Genomic DNA, 23,267 nt, shown 5'->3' on the forward strand with positions numbered 1-23,267 from the left:
TTCAGTCATTGTGAATTCAGTTCTCCCCCCCTGCTGCCTAGTGAAGAGTGACAAAGTCAGAACCAGATAAGACCTTTTTCCAAGACTCGCTCCAGACAGGTGCAAGGTGGTAACATGGCAGCGAGAGATAGGAAGAAAAGGCGTTGGCATGGCGACAACGGTGCACGGGGGGCCACCGCAGACTGAATCTGTTGTGTTGATTTGTTGGGAGAAAGCCCTGAATGCTGAAGATGTTTAGTAGTTATGCAGTACAAAAGTGAAAGCTTGGCGCAACTGCTTATAATTTTAAATTATTGTATTATACATTTATGTTAATGTCTATTTTAAACTTTAAATGCAATGTTCAATCTTGCGTGGGGGCCTGACTTTAGGTTTTTTTAACACTTTGACTTGTCCTTTAAGAAAACGTTTCTAACCACTATGACTCCTGCAGCCGTCAGCACACTTGGAAAGAATCTTTAAATAGGGAGATTTACCATATGCTCTATGAGCTTTTCACCCAGAGCTTTCCCCTAAAGCACCCAAACAGCCCACATATTCTAATAAATGTAGTGTACTCGCTCACATACAGGCTCGACTGATGGAGTAGCGGGGTACAATTAGTTGGAATACATGAGCGGTGAATGCAAAATATAATGGCAACGATCCACAAAGCCTAAAATTCTCATTAGTCATTCTGCTGCGAGTCGTGAATGTAATTAAAAGTTCCTTCAGCACTGTGTGAACCAGCACCTTGGGAACTGGAATGAAAAATTTGTTAACATTTCAATTCAAGCAGGTTTTTTCTTCTTTTTTTTTTTTCGTGAGCTCTCCCCTCCTGCAATCTCGACTGTTTCTGTAGAAGCTCTCCTTGCATTTCAAAATACACAGCGTTCCCTTGGGTGCAAAAGCGCTACAAGATTTAGTTAAGATATTGCCCCAATTAAGCCATTTCATACAAATTTAGAAGATTGGAGCTCATAAACACACATTATCTTTTTTTTTGCTCACTGCCAAGCTCTGCAGCGCAATAAAAGTGCACAATAAAGCCGATTAACTTCGACTCAATGCTGGAGCGTGACACAGGGAAACAAAAGGGAGCAGGAACGAGCCGTGCAATCGCTGGATGGAAGATTCAGAGGACATAATCACCAGAGGAAGTGTGCAAAATACAGAAATTAAGAGGAAAAAAGTTCAACGCCAAAGAGGGAGTTGTGATTTCAAGTAAATTTGAGGATGGCTCATTGTCAAAGGCGAGCAGGGAGATGGATTATAGAGAAATTGCAACAAAAGCAACATTTTTAAATTAGATAACTTTGACACATCTGTTTTCGTGAAGCTGCTTATGCTGCTGTCTTGATGAGTACTCCCTGGAAGAAGAGATCTAGTATCTCGAGGGGACCTTTTCTGCCAAGATAAAGGATAAATAACACATCTGTTGAGGAAATCTCCTGAAGAGCAGAGAGAAGAAGTATCAGAATTATGTTATGCCATTGTCACATCATCATTTCCGATGTTTTATAGCCTTTTCAGGTTTTCAGCAAATTCTGTGTTTAAGTAAATTGGCACAGTGTCTGCAAACAAATGTCAACAATAGAATATATAAAGTCACATGCAACTTAATATGTAGCTTATGTCATCATTATATACGAAGAGGTTGTTACAAAGCCCACTCAAATGTAAATATGGGTCATAATAAGCTGCTTTCGCAGTCATTTTTCCGATGAGGATGGCCTGTATTTGTGCCTAAACATCACAAAACCACAGCTTTATCTCACCACGAATCAAATTCTGTTTTTTTACTTGTGACAGTTTTGAAAGGCACAAAGCAAATTTTGCCGTCCTGCCGACGGTGGGCAGAAGGCACGGACGAACAGTGCGGGCTTATTTTTGTCGTTTAATTTGAAGGACTTGTTGAATACTCACATTTGTGAGCAGAAGAACAAGGCGTATTGTTTGACAGCTAAAACAGCTGCGATTCAAGTTCGTGTCGGGAAAGAAACGACAAAAAATTAAGAGCCGAAACGATTCAAATTATTATTAAAACATTACAGTAGATGTGTTGAGACTGGAACTCTCGCTTTCCAAACATTTCTTCTGTGTCGGACTGTCTATTTCTACCCCGTGTTACTTTATACGTGCAGAGGAGATAACTGCACTGTCATCAAGAAACTGTATTCAAGCCTTTCAGTCGGCTCCTGCCAGTTCTGACAAAAAAGCCCACTTTGTCAGACTCTGTATTTACCGTCCTCTGTACAATTAGTTTTTCAAACATGTCCGCTTCGATAGTGTCGATCTGAAAGGCAGCTGGGAGTGTCGGCGAGAGATTGGCCGTAGCATTTATCTGTTTGTTCAGATTGTATTTGAAACACTCAGCAGTTTTTAAACGCATATCTCACGAGGGGAAGTGAGGACTGCACACATTCGCAGCGACTGTTTAACGAGAGCTCCCAGTTTGATTACGAGGTTTCGAGATATTTTCATAAAAACGGCAGGTTTCAGGGCGTTTTCGGTCTATTTGCAATCCCCTCTCCTCATTCCCCCGATCAAACACCTTGAAAGATAAGCTGACTTTTAATAAATTGGCTACGAGGGAAGAGAGAGACAGGACGAGGAAGAGGGAGGGTAAAAAAAAAAAGTGGAGAGAGAGGGGGGGAGCAATCGAGCTTGAGGCTTATTAGTTCCACCAGTTCATATCCTCCCTCTAATACCTGCGCCGTTGTATCCTTTGCATCTTAAACAGGGCTGTTTGCTTTGGGCTAAAACTTGGGTATTGCTTGATCATGCGGACAAAAAAAAAAAAGAAAAGCTCAAACGCTCACACATTACATTACCCGACTGCAGGCATGTGTTTGCACTCACCTCAGCAGGACGAGCGAGACGAGACAGAGGAGAAAGTAAATCAAAAGCGAGGGCGAAAGTCAGAAGTTTTTTGGGGGGCGTGCACCAGCCCTGCACGAGCATGAGACGACAGAACGGTGAGCGATGGGAGTGGAGTGCAAAACCAAGAGAGAGACATAAAAAAAAAAAAAAAAAAGACAGAGCAGGGGGAAAAGGTTGAGAGAGAGAGACCACTTGATAAAGTTTCCACCTTGAGTGTGGATGGAATGACAATGAGTCCATTATAGGAGGAGAGAGTGTGTCAAGGACGCTGCCATCACACGAGGGAGCTGGAACCTTCAGCAGAGCGAGAGGGGAGGATGTGAGCAGGTTAATGACAGATTTCTGAGTAGATTCCTCTTTTTGTATGCATGACTTTTCCGTCTTGACTACCAGGTTGGACGTATCCTTAATTCACTTTCCTCATTGCGGCGCAGTGAAAGCATTGATTAGACATCAGAGCGGCTCGCGGTGGAATCAGACCGACTCCTCACCACGCATTAAAATGGAGCGCCATCGGAGCCGTATGAATTAAATAAAAGGTGGCATCAGAGATGTATAAGGTGGTGTGGTGTAAGCGTGAAGAAAGAGTGGGAGAGAGTGAGATCTGAATACATATGTCCAGAAAGGGCTGTTTTATCGTAGCACATCAGAAAAAAAGCCCGGCCAACTCCTCGAGAGAGATAACCCGGCGCCAGGAGGAGAGAGCTCGACAAAAAAAACTCGGTGTAGATACAATTTGTGGCTGTTTGTGCATACACAATCCTCTCCTGTGTTAACACTCTGCCCTCGGAGCTAAATGACCCAGCACATAATTACAAACTCTGAATTCCAGATGGTGAACGGAGGAAGCATTTCTAATTTCTCTTGTGCTGATGACAGGTGGTACGGAGACTGTCGAGAAGCTGCACCGACTTTAAAACAATAACAATTATAATTAGATAGATAGATAGATAGATAGATAGATGGATAGATAGATAGATAGATAATGATTAGCTAAAAAGTAATAGATAAATGGCTATGATAGTAAGCTAATAGTAATTGATACATGATTGAGATAGTTAGCTAAAAGTAAAGCATAAATAACTAAGATAGTTAGCTTGATTTAATGGATAAATGACTGAGATAGCTAGTAAGCTAAAATTAGTTCACTAAAAGTAAGTAAGTTAGCTAAAAGAAATGGATAAATGGCTAAAATAGTTAGCTAAAAGTAGTGGCTAAATGGCTAAGATGGTTAGCTAAAAGTAAAGGATAAATTGCTAAGATAGTTAGCTTGAAGTAATGGATAAATTACTGATATATTTTGCTTATAGTAATCCATAAATGGCTGAGATAGCTATTAAGCTAAAGGTAGTGGATGGCTGGGAAAGTTCACTGAAAGTAAGTAATGGATAAATGGAGGAGAAAAGTTAGCTAAAAGTAATCGATAAATGGCTAGCTCGTTAGCTTAAGGCAGTGGGTAAATGGCTGAGATAGCAACATAGAAGTAATTGATAAATAGGTATTGATGTCCAGGTACTGCCACTATAATTTGACCGAATAGCTCTGGATAAGAGAGGGAACAGCAACCCTACTGTATTTTCTATATATTCATATTCTTGCCTTTCAGCAAAAGCCAGTTCACACCAGTGTGATGATTTGGGACTGTGAAGCGTTTACAGTCACACCACACAGTCATGTTCCCGCTCAGAAAAATGTACAGAGGCGCTAACCAGCCATCAATCTATCAGTGGTTAGTAATGAAACAGAAATGTGCGCATATGGAGAAATAGGCAACACGCAGTGCCGACAGTTAAGCACTTGTAAAGGCTATAAAACACAGCTCTACTGCCACTGTGCACATCTGAAATAGATCTAAGATAGAGGGCCAATAAAAGTGGATATCAAGGTGGTGAGGGAAGTGTGTATTTATGATAGGGTGTGAGTCTAAGATGAAAAAAAGAAAGAAAAGCAAAGTGTGTGTGCAGCAAGGAGGCAAGTGAAGTATGTCTGAAGGAGAAAGCTGTCAGTTTAGCATGACATCTGGGTCCTGTCTGGCACTGTCGCTTGCTATTCCTCGCCTTTTTTTTTAGCGCGCGTCTTTAAATTGCTCGTTTCTCGTCACACTTCGACCTTGTAGGAACTCGGTTTTCTATCTTCAGCTGCGAATCACCTGCTCCATCCTCAAGTCTTCGCACAAAAAATGGCAAGAGAGGTCGTTCGTCTGAGTCCTCCAAAACGACCTTCACACATACGATTCACATTTTCTGATCTGCCAGGCGACACGGGGGGAGGTTTGGTTAAGATTAGGAAACTAGTTATGGTTTGGTTTCAAACAATGTTGAAGGCAATTTAGAAATAAGGTGCTGTATCCGAGAGTTTCCTGGGGAGGTAACTGGAAAGGTCACTGTGGAAACAATTCGGCATCATGGAAAACAGCCTTTTGAACAAACAGCCCGTGCTCGTGACCGTCTGATGAGGACAGTCTCGCTCTGCACCGGTCGTCTGAATCTATCCCTCTTGGATCTCCTGCTTCATTTCCTCCCTTCCCTTCCTTATTTTCATGCCACCATCGACTTCTGATTACGAATAATAATCACCATGTGTGGTCCATCTGTTGTTGGACAAACATCAAATGAGTGATAGCTGCCAAATTCGTTTGGCGAGACATCACCTTCAGCTGAGAGGGTGAACTCGAAGCTGAGAGTGTGCTGAGGCTGTCGCAGCAGATGCTTTCAGGCGGTCCAGCACTCGTCGTCCTCCCTCTCTGTCCTCACGTTCCCATTCCCGCACATCTGCTCCGTCTGGTCGCCTTCCAGCCTCCCCCCTTATATCCTGCCCTTTATCCCTACCCTCTCCCCTCCCCTCTGTCCCGCCCTCGCCTTACTAAACCCATTAGCTGTGGTACGCACACACTGCTCTGTTATGTAAAAGCTGTGGTTTAAACACTGTATAGAGACCAGGGCGGGAGAGCTGTGGCAATAATATGGTAGCCTCCCTGGAGCAACCATCCTCTGTGTCTAATAGGGTTATAAATAGTTGAGATATTACTCCCTTGTTCATACATAAATAACTCGCGCCATGCAGTCAGCTGAAAACTATATGCATGACAAGATCACCAGAAAAGAGACAATCATTCATGAAAACCAATGAGATGTTTAGACAATTTTCCGAAATCATGAGCATGAAAGTACACCTCATTATCCAGACGAATAGATCTTTACTTAGACTACTTACACTTAGAAATACACAATCTCAAGTGAGCTTTATGTCTGTATCCATAGGATCCTGCTTAGCTTATTTTAGCTTGCTGAATTTCTAATAATAATAATAATTATCCACGCTCATTTCACAGCACAGATGATAACATTTGACGTTCAAAAGTAAGACCATCTGTCCCTAGATAGCTAACTTGGCAAAGCGATCGCAGAAAATTAATCAAATTCATGCTCTGATTTCACTGGAGTTGTATAACATGTTACGCTGGTTTATGAGTTGTAGTTTACCCGGTAAACACGCCAACCTCTTCTCTTGGTGTCAGTCATCCTCCAGAGCAGCTCTTCACTAGCATAGTGTCGAGGCAGAGAGGACAGGCCGGACTGTCTTCACTGCAGGCTGCCACCAGGTTTCCCTGCCGCCGGTTCAGTAACACTGAAGCTGCAACAACTGAAGTGGTCGGTGTGTTTACCTGGGAAACAACAGCTCAGAATCAGCTGTTTGTTTTACGAACCAACAGCAAGAAAAGCACAACGCATTAACCCCAATGAACATACAGTTTAGAAGTAGCTCGCTAGCTAGCTGCCCACCAATCTCCCTTCTTCTCTCTGTTCAGTGGACTACCATGGCCTCAAAAAATCGTTGATGGGAAGAAGATGCCTATCAGTTGAACAGTCGCCTTTCTTGTCTTATCCCATCAAAAACGTTTTGGATCTATTAAGGACGGAGTAGCAGGACCACGAAGCCATCAAGGCTTTGATTATGCAAAAACGATAGATGCAAGCCAATCAGAAGCAGACTAGGGCGGGTCTTACAAGATAAAGCTGCACTGTCTTCCTTTGACTATGTTTTCAAAACCATATCACCATTTTTTAAGGTTGATATACAATCTCCCAGGCAGCCATTTGTCTCTATTGACTTTAGACAAAGGGTAGTCTGTCACAGTAAACAATTCAATGCAATTCACTTAAGTCATAAAAAAATACAAACAAAAAGCACAAACTCAAGCTAGGTTTAGATGTCCCATCCAACAAATGTACAATATAAGCAGGGATTTAAAGCTGCATCCCAGATCAGCCATTATGATTCTGGCAATATCCTCTGAATTTAGAGTGTCGCGCTGTTTAATAGTTGTTGTCGAATGTTGTAATTCAGCGTGGGAATGAATACGGACGAGAGTCTGCACTGTGTTTAATCGCTTCTAGCCCGCTGTGCAGGTGTGCAGAGTAAGCACCCAACCTAGATTTCGTCCTAGAGTCGTTACTGCAATGCATCATTGGGTTATTATTTATTTTTTTAACTTTTAATGGTCTCTCAGCAGTCATTACAATAAATAAATAAAGAAACAAATAAAGGATGTCGCTGCAGTTTGTGTCGGTGTGGTTTGCCGTGTGTGTCACACTTAAACTCGCCCCTTAGACACAGTTAACCAGAATAAATGGACGCATCACTGGTGCTAAGTGCGGTTAAGTAGGTAAAAGAGCAGATCATCTGTCACAGGAAGTAGAACTGCATCTCTGCAGTTTTAAAATACAGACAAGATTTCCTTTTACTAACCGAGCCTCTTCCTTTCTTCTCCTTTCATACTCAGGAACCCTGACAAGGGCCTTCAGTTCCTGATCTCTCGAGGCTTCATCCCGGACACACCCATCGGCGTGGCCCACTTCCTGCTGCAGAGAAAGGGCCTGAGTCGACAGATGATAGGAGAGTTCCTGGGCAACAGCAAGAAGCCCTTCAACAGAGATGTCTTAGAGTGAGTAGCAAACATTATTTCCTGAAACCGTCTTAGGATAATTTACTGGTCCTTCTTAAGGTGATTCTCCTTAGTAATCCGTCCATTTTCTGGGAGATCGGGGGTCAGGGTCAGCTACAGGACTGGATTCGATAGGGGACTTAGCACGAGGAAAATCCTCAGCTTTAGTAGCCTCAATACAGTGGCTGCGAGTCGTGCTGATATCTGAGCCAACTGTGCACAGGTTTTATGAAATCTCAATATGACACGTAAATTATAACTTCAGTATCCACTTATGTCAAAGCTGTTACTTTTGCAGACATTGACATTTCATTTTATTTTTCATCAGAGTAAACAAACCGAGAGCGGGCTGAAATTGAAGTGTCACGATCCAACAAATAAGCCCTCATCTGACTCTTCGGATTGTGTATCTAGGTTGACTTATGAGAGAGAATTTTAGAAGTTGGATTAGGAGCCGATAAAACAAACATAAAATAAAAACCTTTCCCTTTGCCTGTTTTTGGTTTTCAGCTTCTTTTATCGCACCAATGTCAAAGCCACACCTGCCATCGTATTGGCATTATTCTATCAGACAAGTAGAAAGCAATTTAGCCGTCATTTGATAATGTAAATATTTTTGAGATTTCATAACCTAAAACAGCAGAATACAGGGAGATTGAGCTCCTATTCTTGGCACTTTTACCTTTGGTTTTGGCTCCTGCCTTCTTAGATTAGATCTAAACCACCAGTGTAGATCAAAGGATATATATTGTGTGGGATAAACGACTAATAAATATGGCTACTGTGTGGGTGGTGTACGAGAATATGTTCAAAGCATGTCACTGTATAGCATTAGAACTGAGTAATTGGATATTTCTTAGTATTTAGTAGTATTTAATTCAGTCAATATGCTTAATACAATAAGTACGGACAGTATAGACAATATAAACAAAGTCAACAGTCTATACATTGAGTAGTGACAGAACAGGCTCAAGCAGAAGCAAACTGGTGTATATGCCCTACCTACATCCTACAATCGAAAATGTGCTATAGCTAGTTAAAGACCACTTTATATTATTCACAAGAGACTGGTTTAAAAAAAGAATGGTCGTTAATAAATCAGCAGATGCTCAACTGTCCATACTTTTAGTCGACAGTATGGGGCAAGCTTCAAAAACATTGAATCCTACACTTCCCATGATGCACCTTAGCAGTACCCTTGGTTAGAGCAGTGGTCTCGAATTACCAGCCCAAGGGTAAAGATCCGACAACTCCCATAATGCAAACAATAACATGTTTTTCTTTAGCCCAAGCAAATATTACCCTAATAAATAATGACAATAACAGTCAAGTTTATTTGATTGGACTTCAGATACCTTCTTCAGAATTAGTAAGTAACATAAGTAAACTTAGTTGTGTATGTGAATTTGTGAATTTCAAGCTAAAGGCTTGTTTTGTTGTGTCACCTTTCACCATAACGTCTGGTAGAGAGTCAGAAGTAAGTCTGCAAAGAAGACTAAAAGTAATGTGAACAAAACTTTAGCAGTTAACCTCGTCCGTGAACATTTCTGCCTGAGGCACGTAGGTAGATAGATTTTCATCAACAAAGGCGGTCGTGTCGATGAAGACAGCAACTCCCACGAACCCACTCGACTTTTTTTTATTTTGTGTTGTTGATTTGCTTGAGAGACCTTCAGCTCCAAAAATGATCTGCTGTGTCTTTAGTCCTTTATTTTATTTAGTGTTGAGTCATCATTAGGTGTTGTGGTGGTCGTATTACAGATATTTGTCCCGTCCACAGGTACTAAAGATATAAAGAAGATGCGTGAATTTTCATTTCGAGGAGAGAAAGCCACATTTTTGGACATTTATTAGCTTGTGTTCAAAGCTGTTGTCAAAACAAGCATTGGTCGCTCGTTCACCTCTGCTGTACAGTCTGTTCTCAACAGCAGATTAAAAATAAAAGGGCAGGAAAAAATGAACCCAATGTGTTTAGAGAACGAGGCTGCATCCTTCTTGCATTACTCATCAATTAAACCGAAACACACGTGTGCACTCCTGACTCACTTCCCCCTTCAGTTCCAGGTCATTAACCTTAATTGGCTTTATTTTCTTTGAGACTTTGAGGTCTTTTCACTTTGTCTTTTCCTTATTTTATTTTCATCTTTCAACATCTTCCTCACTTTATCTCGGTAATCGTCTTTTTATTCTATTACATTCTCCGATTCACCAATTACCTCTGAATTTGCATATCAGCTGGAGGAGGTGCTGCGGATCTCCCTTTCATCCTCCCTTATTGTCCAAGTAATCAAACAGAGAACACACTTTTAGCCTTTGCAAGGTCAGACGGACACGACACAGCACTCTACCAAATTGTTCACCCCGGGTCACCCCTCATCTAATATCCATATTTTCTTGAAATGGACACCAGCGCGGCTTCGAACGCGTCGCATTGACAGGATTCTGCTTTTAAGGCTTCACACAGGTACAGGTGACATACGGATGTACCCCCCCCCCCCCTTATTTTCTGACAGAGCAGTCATACAGCTGCACTCTGAGTGGAAGTGATGTTGAAGAGCGACATGATAGGCGAGTGCAAAGAGTGTGTGAGAGCACTTTCGATAAAGTGTAGTCACAGGAGAGCGGCTGAGGGATTGCAGTCTAATGTGAAAATCACTCGTGGTGATTTACTGAGCCTCGGTCTGTGTGTGTGTGTCTTCTCCCTGCGCGTGTTGGGTGTGGATGTTTGTATATTTTTGTTTTGTCTGTGTCGCCTCCTGCATTCCTAAATCCACACCCTCTCCTCATAAAGCTCATTCTCTTTATTCCCTTCACATTTCCTCAAGCATAAACAACAATAGTTAAAGCGTCTCAAGTCAATTAAGCCAAATTGTGGTTATAGATTTGGGGTCCAAGAGCTGTGGCACCCCGGAGGACTCATTTACTGATAATGTAGTGTACTTGTTAGGCAGGAAAAATGAGGGCAGTTTTCAGTCTGTCATCTCCTCATTGGCTGCTGGAAATATGGTTCCATCTGGCCTGCTGTTTCTCTTTATGTGCGTAAACATACGGTTGAAGCGTCGCTATGCAGACAGATGTGTCTATTTCCCTGCCGAGTACTGTATACGGATCAACAACGCGTACGCATGTGTGTTCGCCCATGCGTGTGCGTTATAACGTTTGAAAAAAAAAAGAGACGGGAGGGGAAAGGAGAGGGCTGATGTACTTAGGCTAGAGAGCATCTTGTCTGACGTTACATAAACAAGGAGTGACAGCCGGGGAGGAAGGGAGCGAGGGGTGGCGGAGCGAGGAAGTGAGTCATGAAGAGGGCGATAAGAGAGGCTCGCCAGTCAAGAGAGTTGATCAAGAGGGGGGCGGGGGGATCAAGTCAGAGTCAGTGTGTACTATGAGCTTTACCTTCATGAGCATTGTGTTGGAAGTGGTCCCTAAATCTAATCACTGGCAGGAAATCACACACAGCTGAGGGCCGGTGGTTAGAGATAATGGACGGTTAGCGTTAAGTATGTGTTACTAGTACAATATTGGATGTTGCCTCTGCAATAATAGTGATGGTGGTGGTTGTCACGGTAATAGATGGAGTAGTAGTTAGGCCCTATGTCATGATTAGTAAGTAATAGAAATCAATCAAGTTGGAGCCAACGATTAGGTTCATACTGCAAGTAGCAGTAGTGACAGTACATAAGTTATAATAGAAGACGTTGGACAAATACTACTTGTAGCTGTAGTAGTAAACATAAAGTACACGTTTAGCACCTGTAATAATAGTTATAATATTACTCAGAAGTAGGAGATACAGCAGTGCTAGTATGAGTAGTTAAATTAATAGTGTAGTGTTCATTTGTAGGTTGAAACACAGACAGTATTGATTAATGTGACGGTGTCTCTCCAAAGTCATATTGCACTGGTGGGTGAAATCTGGTCTGCACGAAGGCATAATTTCACTGAATGTGTCGTATAAAATGTCCTAAATGTTGAACTATATACGCTCTGAACTGCCAACAAGAGGCTTCTAGGACATCGTAATGAGAGCAGTTTTAGACATTAATGTAAAATAATGTGCTATAAAGCACATGCGCGAGTACTTAGGAGGGTGACAGCTTCGACTACGCCGAACCTAGACTTGTGGAGCAAAGTGCTTAAGCCGAAGAAATAAGTGTGAGCTTCTCATCACTTAAGGGTACGTGGCTGTCGTGGCTCAATAGGTAGAGTGGTCGTCCATCACTAGACGAGCTGCTGAAAAAAGTTTTGAACCTCTTCTCACCCGTTACCAGCCAACCCCTCAATTGCCCTAAATAACAAACAGCAGTCTTGTTACTGTGACGAGGTTCGGTGGTGAGCTTGTGTTGTGCTGTAGCGCAGCGGCGTCAGGCAGTACTGTAGACTCAGCTCTCTGACTCTTTTCTGCTGGAGCAGCATGTGTCACAGTCAAGTACTCACCTCATTAACTCGCTTTGTTCACAGTAATCCATCTTCATGTAGCGCGAGCGTGTACGTGCCTGTTCCCACGTGTTTCCTATAGTACAACAAACACGAGAGATCTGAAGCAGAGCTAGATGTCTTGACACCGCTAGAAACTGCATGTTTTAAAGGATTCGGAGATCAACGGTGTCATCTTTGATTGCTTATTAATGTTATATAGACCTGGTGTAGGATGGTTTTGGAGTAAACCACATGAAAGCCTATACGAATGTGTAAAAAAAGACTTTAATTTCATAGTTCGATTATCATTTTACTTTGTACCTCGACGGAACATCTCACATCAAAGCGAGGGGAAACTTTAAAACCTCTCAACTTGCTTTTCCAAAGTCACCTTTTACTTCAAAACCTCATTTCACCTCTGAGTCACCCCCACGTTGTACTTATCCCCCCTGAACTCATTGGACGGGATATTTTGCTTTTTTAATTAAAGTCATTAAGCTGGGGTTGTCAGGTAATAGAAGGATTTTCTGCTCGGAGGGATTGTATGCGTCTACGTGAGCGAGCCTGGTGGCGTGGAGGAGATAGCCGGGCCCGGTCTTATCCCTGGTGTCCGTGCGTGGCTAATACCTGCAGTAAGCAGAGTGCTGCTGTGACCTGGGGAGAGTTTTATCTCGGCTGTACATCCTCAGATCCACCCATGCCATCACTGAAGGGGCAGCCTCCAGCATCATATTGATATATTGATAAAAATTTTTTGCTGTGGATTTTAATATGTTTTTCTTCTCTCTGTGCTCTTTCTTTATCTCATCCCTCCGTCACTGCGCTCAACAGTTGTGTGGTGGATGAGATGGACTTCTCAGGCATGGAGCTGGACGAAGCGCTGAGGAAATTTCAGGCCCACATTCGTGTCCAGGGAGAAGCCCAGAAGGTGGAACGTCTTATCGAGGCCTTCAGGTAATTAAAAAGCAAATATTGCCGTGAGGGTCTGGGTTTATCTCGCAGTATTCTCGCCGGTATTTTAAGTGGAGCTCTACCATTTTTACTGAATTCAAAATATATATTATTCAAATTCACTGTATTCAATCAGCTGTCCACTAAACGCCTTTCCCAGATTTTTAACTCTCTCCAGAACCAAAAATGACAGAGCGAAACTTGAGGGAATGGATTGAATAGTTTTTCTGTGCTAACGTTAGCACATCCAGTAAACTCGGGGGTCAGCCGCCAGCACTGATGGAATGTAACTAAGTACATTTACTCAAGTACTGTACTTCAGTACAATTTTGCGGTTCTTGTGCTTGAGTATTTACATTTTCTGCTACTTTATATTTCCACTCCACTAGATTTTGGAGGCAAATATTGTACTCTTACCTCACTACATTTATTTTGTAACTTTAGTTACTAGTTACTTTGCACTTCGTGCTGCATCAGAGCCAAGGTAGAGCATTTTTCCAACACTCTCACTTTTCCAAGAAATGTATTGCAAGGAAATTGCTTTAATATTTAAGTACATTTGACATCACATGCTTGAAGACTTTTACTCAAGTATGACTTTTTTATGACTTTTTTACAACACTGGTCGCCAGTGAACACACATGCAGATTTGACCTTGTCAGACAAATGTGTAAATACTCAGAAACGTTATTGTGCAGAGAGAACAGTTGCTTTGAAGGAGATGGATATGAATATTTATCATCTTTCAGGTTATGCAAAATATCCCTCATTTTGCCGGTGTCATTTCTTTTCTTCGGTAACGTGACTCTGGGTGTGTTGATATGTGAGTGGGCGTAGAAAGTGAAATGAAATGCTGTCACTCAGGAAATGCCTCTGGGCCAAACATGTCTCACATTGCTTTTAGATGCAATTCACAGGTTTTTTGATCATGAAATATGCCAACATCTAGTTTTAGAAACGTGCTGAGAGGTACAAATGTAATTTTCGTTTTGGTTTGTGTGTGTGAGTTGTGAGCTCAGGCTTCTAGTTTCTTTATTTTTCCAGGAGTACCGTTGACGCTGTGACGGACTACTACACAGAGAGAACATTAACGAGCTAGTATGAGTAGATGTAATCAGTGGTAATGGCCAAAAAACGGGCCATAAACATATGTGAACATCTTGATGAGACACGTATGATCTCAGCAGGCGAGTCACAACCGCCGTCTGTCCTTTCTGCTCTGCTACAATAAAATGTTGACAATGCAGCCCCCCGTCTGAGTAGCCAGGCAGCATGTAATTTCTGGCCACAATTTGCGACGGGGAGACAATTTGCAGTGCAGCTGCGGCTCTGTGTGTTAATGCTAACTGCTCGCCATAGCCCCTCTGGAGTAACAACCACCTGTCACAGTTGTTGAGGTGCCCAATGAGGAGAAAAACGGCGGCATTGTCATAGTCAGTGGGCAGAGAGGGTTGGCGCTGGTGATGTTTGGACATCAGGCTGGCTCTGCGTGTTATCAGGAGGGGGAGGACGAGGACGAGGGGAGGGGGTGAGGTGGAGACACGAACTGGGAAAAGTAAGGAAGGAAGGGGGAGAAACGGAGAGAGGGAGGATGGTTTATAAATAACCAGCGTTGCGTAACCGCCACTGCCTCTCTGCGCCTGCCTCCCCTGCTCCTGGGCTTTGATATGCCTCCAAACACACACACATACACACACACACACACACACACTAACTCTCTCTCACACACACGCAGAAAGAGAGAAATCTCTAAAGTAAGTGAAGGGGATTTGAAGCAGCAGTGAAAAAGAGCGAGGGGGGAAAAGTGAAAAGCAGCCAGCAGCCTCGGTATCTGCTGCGTCAGTGTGCTAATGAATGGGCAAATGTGAGCCAGCTACCAATGCTGCAGATTTATACATGCACGTCTGCATTACATCGTAGTATCCACACGCCCCTATTTACTCACTCCGCAGTCACAAGCAATCGCTGTGTTTTCCGTGATGGTTGTCGTAGATAAAGATCACGCAACTTGTATAATCGTGCACCAAAAAATCCATCCTCTCAGAGTACATAATGACTTGGATAACGCCATGTTTATCCATCTGTAACAAAAAAGCCAAATTGGTTTGGAAGACGGCGGCAAATGCCAAATTTCAAGACTGCCAAATTCATTTTCAGTGAGCAGCACCATGTGTTGTTTCACCCTCTCGGTTTTTTTTTTTTTTTTTTGTTTTCTTTCTGTAGAGAGTAAGAGCACACTTAGGCAGGAAGCAGCACAAATTGAGGTTTTTCACTGCATGGTGCTACAGTGCATCAGGATTTACAGAAAAGGGCATAATTACTGGTTGCTGTCGAGTCACGGTTTTCAGACGCCGAGATGTGAATAAGTATCTGTGCAGCCCTGTGATTATCACGCTTACACGGATAATGTATGATGACAAACACATAAAAAGCACTGCTGCTTAAGTGGGGGGGGGGGGGGGGTGATAAAGTCAAGAAAGTGCAAGTGACATAAATGTTATTTATATGAAGGTCCTGGGTTCAAATCCCGGCTGGGGCTGTGTGGATATCAGGTTAATTCTCCGGTCAGCGCCCCCGACCAAGGCGCTGGCTCAGATCTAGAGTTGGTCCCCATGCGCTGTACGTTGGCTGCCGACTGTTCCTCAGGGATGAGGGTTAAATGCAGTGAACAGGTTTCACGATAAGATTAATGTACAAGTCGGTGGAAGTCTCTCTATGGGCCACACAACACAGGAAATTCTGGTCTTTTCATGCCCGGGAAGTCGATCTTTTTTGGCTTCATGTGCCACCGAGCAGCTTTCACAGTAATGGATGGGGCTCCGTCTCCAACACTGTATCCAGGTTTCTTGATACGAACATGCATACAGCGCCAATAACCTCCGGCAAGAAGGGCAGCTTCTACACTGACTGAGAGGCAGAACCCTAACCCTTTAAAAGTTGACTTTACTTGGAAACCAATTATCTCAGAATTACCAAGTAAAGAAGATTATTAAGTTTAAGTTGTACGAGCTAAAAAGTTCAAACAACTTATTATTAGTCTACTTTATTTGGTCGTTTTGAGGTAATCAGTTTTCATCACTGTCAGATTTTACAGTGTAGGCTATATCGAGTAACACAATGTATATATTTATCGATCTCTCACTGGAGAAAATTCACTTGTTACAGCAGCTCCAGAGTCAAAAACACAAAGCAAAGCAAGACAAAAAGAGAAAAAAGAGAAGAATTAAACCTCTAACAGGAGTTTGTTAAAGTACAAAAACTGTAAATCACCAAAAATCTGCACAAAATTCAAAATAGCCAACTTCCTGTTGGGTTGTTTTGTAGGTTTAAGGATGATACATGTGTACCGAGTCGCCCACATGTACATGTAAGTAGTCCTGGGGGCTGCATTGTAGGGGGCGCTAGTGAGCCATTTAGCCACAGAAACCCATTAAATACATACATTTCCAAGTTTCATGAGTTTTTTAATAATGTTAAAGCCCTCAAAATAGCACTGATCGATGTGCAGGCCCTAATAAAGTTAGAATAATAACAAAAAATAAAGACTTTACACACTTCTTTAACCTTTCACATACAGATATGACAAACAAAGATATTATTTTTCTAATAACGATAACAAACATCGATATTGCGACAATCTTGTAGGGATTACTATCACAAAAAAATAACTTAATGACATTTTTGTGGACAGTAATGTGGATATAATGAGTATTAGAACAAGTAGAACAGCCTTGTAAGTTCAGAAAATTACGTTATTTTACTGTAACACAGCCTTTAAAACCAGGAAAACAACACTATATAACCATATCCACACACTAAGACGATATATAGCCTCATCTCACAATAAAGATAATAAATCAATGTATTGCTCAGCCCTAGTTGGACGTTCAGCAGTGTAAAGCACATGAAAACTCAACTGTGTGTGTGTGTGACAAGGTATGAACGTACTGTATGCATACCAATATAATATGTGTGTCTTTACTCAGCCCCACAGAGACATTAGTTTCCAATCATGCGGCTCAGTGGGTCTGTAAAACGTTGCTACAGCCCCAATGTGGAAATGATGACTGATTAAAGTAATGATTACAGTAAACACTCCAACACAGAGCCCACAGGCTTCACACACACACACTCTCTCTCACACACACACACCTTCTCATTCTGCTTTCACTCTGTATATTGCAGTCTCTGATTACTTATTCACTGTAGATGTTGTTCTGTTGTATTATTCATCCAATAACCAGGAAGTATCCGTGCACCTGACGGAGACATAAAAACAATTTATCTCTCTCCTTTAGGCGCTGCTTTCTTAAACACACACACACAGACACACAAAAGTAGGTGTCTACATATCATATTTAGTCTTTACATAACCACAGGACGCGAAGGCATCTCGGCTCTCCACCATCTTATATTCAGGGCTGTTTTTTTTAGGGGAACTACATCAAACTGAGCGGCGCCTCTGTCGCCTTCTTTTGCAGAGATGTGCCAAGTAAGGGATTTCACAGTTCAAACTTCATATTTCTTCTCCCCGGCACAATAACAACCTGGGTAAATCCCGCAAACAGGCCCATAAATGTTGGAGAGTGTTTAACTAAGGCTGAGGGCTCAGTGGACTCACCCGGGATGAAGTCAGACACATGCACCCAGACTGACTTTGTTTATCTGGCCATCCAATCCTGTGGGACGGATGTACGGAAGCCCAGACGGGACATGCAGATTTTCCATTTTCATTTTCATATGACCATAGGATGCCAATACGAGTGTGTGAAAACAAAAATGCAAATTGATTTTATAATGCTCTTGTGTAAAATACATTTTGCATTTTCAAGTTTACATAATCATTTTATTAAAGTCCCCCGTAGGCCTCCGTACGAATGTGTTCATACAGACCATCAGCAGAGCGCCCGCTGTGAGCTTCATTGTTGCTGAGGGGCCGCGAACAGCTTCAGATGAAGCCACAAGCTAAATTAAAGCCATAACTCTTATTTCGTTGCGACACGCTCATGCTCAGCTTGTGTTGAGGCATTTAGGCCTTTAGTGTCTGAGAATAAAGTCTTTCCACCGATCTGTTATCCCTGCCAATACCTGTCCCTTAACATTTTCTAATTCATCCCTCTTCTTTCCTCCTCCTTTGTGTCTTGGATTTTTACCCTCTTCCTCCTCCTCTTCTCCCTCCCTCTCACCAACAGTCAGCGCTACTGCATGTGTAACCCCGACGTGGTGCAGCAGTTCCACAACCCGGACACCATCTTCATCCTGGCCTTCGCCATCATTCTGCTCAACACCGACATGTACAGTCCTAACATCAAACCCGACCGCAAGATGCTGCTGGAGGATTTCATACGCAACCTAAGAGGTAAGTGACATCGCGTCGTGGTGCCTTCGAGAGGTACGGCAAATTAAGGGAGTTAAAGTGATGTTAATGAGTCGACATAATCGCCTCAAGTAATGAACGGTAGTTTTTTTTAAGGTGTGTGTACATGAGAAGGATTTCTGGGAGTAGGAGCCGAATGGTTTGCTCTGTTAGTGAATTTTTGGGCTAATCTGGTCAAGATTAGGCCCCAGATTGTTGACTATTTCTTTGGGTGGTGATCTGTAGTCAGCCATAACATCTGAATTCCTGTGTGGAGGGACAAGGGAAACGAATCTGCAGAGAACATGCAAGAACCAAAACAGGTAAAAGAAATGGAAGGATGCAAGGAAACCATGCGACAAGAGAAGAAGTGATGTAATGTGGTTTAAGATTAGTGTCATGTGAAGCGACGTCCGCCATCTCGTTCCAACGTGCAGGATGTACAGTAAGGGCGGAGTATTCCTTCTCCCAGGAAGGCTCCTCTTGTGTGTCCTCCTCAGAGATCCCTATTCACTCTTAAAAGCAGAAATAAGAGCTTTTGGGCCTGAAAGATGGCGGACCAGAAGGACGAATTCAGGGACTTGGAATTAACTGTGCATTCATGTGTTGTCGGGATTGACTGGGAAAAATGACGTGAATGCCCTCTCAAGTGAAACAACAACTTGGAAAGTCGGAGAAAATGTTGGTGCACGAGTTGCAGAGTTGACACTGAAACATGGTGGATGAAAGTAAACATTCAGTTGATGGTATGAAACTTTTACCAAATTCATGTATTGTATCGTTTCCTCTGCGCTTCCTTGTCACTGAAATACTGGAAACAGCTGTCAACGTGTTGCTTTTACGATCTGAGCGAGAAAATGCGAAACAACGTCCATATTTCCCATAAACCAAAGTACTGAATTGATTAAATGTTTTTACCCGATACTGGCGCTAGATAAAAAGTTATTACATTTAGTCTGGTGGGGATCATGAATTATCTGAAGCAAATTTCATGGCAATCCATCAAATCTTTCATCAAAAATTACTTCAACAAAAGTTCACCAAAGTCAGTCGGCTTCCTCCTTCGGGGACGATGGATGTCTGCACAAAATGTCATGTCAGTCCGTCTAATATTTGAGATATTAGAGTCTGGACTAATATCTCCGACTGGCTGACCAAAGTATGGTAAACAAATATGTTATCTTTGACCGTCAGTGCCGGGCTGTTGATTTATTTAAGCCACAGACAAAGAACATTTGACTCAAGACTCAAAAAACATACCATACTCATAATATATGGTATTTGATTTAATTTTAGACACGAGATGCCAACCAGTGCTATAAATAACTGACTGTACTATGTAGATGAGAAAATACATAAGAAAGGCAGTGGATCACTGTAAGAGAGTCGCTGTCGTACAGCATATATTCAGGTGATAAAAAATAAGGTTACGTTTCTATCTCCGCCCGCCGAGCTTCACGCGTTCACAACTCACAGCGACACCGACAGAAAGCACCTGTAATTCTTGTCTCCAACATGCAGACAGATGCTCGTTCGGCAAGTCGCTGCGGGAGAGACGGGAGCGTCGCCGTTATGCTCTCCCTCTGCGCAATCAATCAGGGAACACTGAGGTCGATGTAGAACAACTTTAATAGATTCATCCAGACTGTTCCCCGCAATTAAATTAAGTTGGAAAATCAATTTCTGCATCTTATGCAAATTAAAATATGCCACTCTCTCTTGGCTTCTCTATTCGTCTTCTGCTCAGTTTTACGACATTTCCTCCGTCTCTCTCTCTCCCCGTTCCCTTATCTTGTTTTGTCTCCGTCGGACTATTATTTTGCCTGTTTGTTCATCTGTCTTTCCTTGTTTATATTCTCTCCGTTTCTCGTTTCTACTCGCCCGCGTCGCTCTCACACGCTGACAGAAGAACAGCTCGCTCAAATAATTGGCTGAGGTGAAATGCAATTATGCGCCAGAAACCAATAATAATGAAGAGCCACAGAACATTCATTATCTCAATTAAAACAGACTGTCAGTGTCAACGCTTTTCCCACAACATAATCCAAACCAGCTTCCAACATAAATTAATCCAGTATGTCAGCTTACTGAAAAAGGGGAAATTGTTGTGTCTCAGTTACTGGATGCTTTGTGTAAAATCTGAGATCCCACTCTCTGAAAAAGAGAGTTTGTATCAAAGATTTTAAATACCAGGTCCAAAGATGGAGCCTATTTGGCCCACTGAACACAAGTGCCTTCTCGGCCAATAGATTTTTACATCGTGATGATGTCATGGATTTTTAAAATTGCTTTTCTCGGCTCAAGTCTCATTCTCAGGTCATCAAAAATACCACCACGTGTAGGTTGTTAGCTCGGAGGTTGTTGTTGTGTCTCCCGTACCAACAGGGGTTTTGACAATGCTAGCACGCAGATAGCAGAAAGGTGGAGAATGCCAGCCAATGGCAGACTTATACCCACAATTGACACCGAAGCAATGGGATTCATCATCAAGGGATCATGAATGTCTGTAAAAAATGTGTCGATCAATCCAAAAAATGCTGAGAAAACCTTAAAAATATGACCTGCTGGCACGGCTAAATGAAAAGTAAGAGGATCACCAAAGCCAGGGTTCATCCTCTGAGCACCATGAATGTCCACATAATAATAATTGAGATACTCCTGTCTGGACAACACTGCCATGCAGCCAGCAGGGCTTACATAAAAGCAGCAAAGTCATCAGGAGACGAAGGAGCACAAAGATGTAACTTATTAATTTGACACTTTACACGCATTTCCCCCTGGACATCTCCTCCTCTCCCCCTGACTCCATAATGTGCAGCGATGTCTCAGCGGTGTCCCAGGGTGCCTCGCTGTCAACTCCATCACTTGTGGCGGCTTCATTTTCCTCCAGCACATCCTGCCCCATTGAAAACTCAATGTAGCACACAGCGCGGTACAGCTGTGCGGATATAACGGGGTGCATCTCGAGGGCAACCTTTCAGCCTAATGACATGCAGCTCTACCTGCGTGGAAAATGCCACGGCCTTGAACCGCGGCGCGTTCCAGACAGAAAATCTTCTCGGAGTGAGGCGGGCTGTTAACCTTTCACTCGCCAATTAACCTCCTCTCCCATCGCCTTCTGTCATTACTTAATGGAGACTGCGAAAGACAGAAAGTCAAAGAAGGACAGACGAGGAGGCTGAGAGAAAGAGCTCTTTCGCTCTGAATATTGATTTCTTCTTCCCAGCCTCTGCGTCAGTGCAATATGTATAATATTTTTGCATCTATTTAAGCCAGAGAAAAGACATTACGTGTCCTCTAAGAATGCTAGAGCAGCCGTCACTCCATATTCCCTCTGATGGAAGGCTAAAATGACAACCTCCGCCCTGTGATGTGTGTTTACTTGTGTGTAATCTAGCCTGTTCCCATCTCAGGTGTGGATGACGGAGCAGACATCCCCAGAGACATGGTGGTGGGAATCTACGAAAGAATACAACAGAGGGAGTTGCGGTCCAACGAAGACCACGTCACCTACGTCTCCAAGGTGGAGCAGTCCATCGTAGGCATGAAAACGGTGAGGACGAACCACAAGTACATACAGTAGCAAACCCTGATCAATGCTTGTTTGCTGGAATAGTAGAGGGGCAGGAATAATCGCACAAAAACACGAATATGATTACGCACCCACTCTCACTCTTTGCCAACTCTATGCCGAGTAACCCGGTCATTAGTCAAGGCCTTATCACCATCACCTAGCCCTAGTAGCGCTGGCGGAGCATATTTATTAGCCATTAAATGTCTCATCAGCAGCGCGATCATTACCTCAGGTCATTACTTGAGCTAGATAAGTCATTAACCACTGCTTTCATTAGAGTCTTTTTTTTAAACGGTGTAAGGTTAAGGCCTGGTCACCGCACACGAGCCAGCATGTGAGCGGTTGAAATTAAATCTGAGTTTTCTTTAGTTTAGAGTCGGAGATAGAAACTCTCACACACCAACTTGTGTGTATGGTTTTCATTCACAGTACGAATACTTGTGTGAGAAATGTTATTTGTTTGAGATAGACACAGAGGCAGAGGTATTTAGCTTCATAATTGACTGATTACACTGATTCATGTGGGAATGTGCTGTGTGTGCCCACTCGCAACACTGAGAGGATTTTTAAAAATGCTTCTACAGTTCAGGGAATTCAGTTTGAATACTTTATTCATGAAATATTGATAAGAGTTGATAAGAGAATGATTTTACTTGTTTGTTTCAAATAGACTCTGGAATTTAACTTTGTAAAAAACATTTTGCTTCCACATAAAGCTGCATTCAAGTCCCTGATTCTTTGATTCGAGATTGTTTTTTGTAATGCTAACAGCGTGGATCTAGGGATGTTGGTCTGTAGGTCAGTTGGTCAGAGGGTCTTTTTTTTAAGACATTCATGGTCCCCAGAGGATGAATCTTACTGGCTTCGGTCATCGCCAGACTTTTAAATGAGTGCGACCATGTCATTGACATTCGTGGTTTTGAGTCCAAGGCCTTAATAATGTTCGGACCTGATTGTTTTTCCAGGGAACTCATCCTTTGTTCTGAATGTTGTAACTTTAAGTGGATTTTTTTTTACACATTACTTATCTATAGTTTGATTTAGAAGCTTGAAGGATATTAGCTAATGATAAAGCTGCTGTAGCTAGAGTTAAATTTAGCTTGATTTAATTTTTACCCCCATTTTTTTAATCTTGTATATATTGATGTCATGAATCCAAT

The 23,267-nt window shown here is 42.5% G+C and overlaps 1 protein-coding gene across 1 annotated transcript in view; it reads left to right on the forward strand.

Moving 5' to 3' along the window:
* iqsec3a (IQ motif and Sec7 domain ArfGEF 3a) overlaps positions 1–23,267 on the forward strand; it is a 101,427-nt gene that overhangs the window by 63,810 nt on the left and 14,350 nt on the right. Inside the window, exons 5-8 of the mRNA XM_073480314.1 lie at positions 7,646–7,807; positions 13,058–13,180; positions 18,370–18,536; positions 21,947–22,086. Of these exons, the coding sequence (XP_073336415.1) occupies positions 7,646–7,807; positions 13,058–13,180; positions 18,370–18,536; positions 21,947–22,086 (592 nt within the window). The remainder of the gene's footprint in view (positions 1–7,645; positions 7,808–13,057; positions 13,181–18,369; positions 18,537–21,946; positions 22,087–23,267) is intronic.

The sequence above is a fragment of the Pagrus major genome, chromosome 14 (genome assembly GCF_040436345.1).
Source record: "Pagrus major chromosome 14, Pma_NU_1.0".
NCBI lineage: Eukaryota > Metazoa > Chordata > Actinopteri > Spariformes > Sparidae > Pagrus > Pagrus major.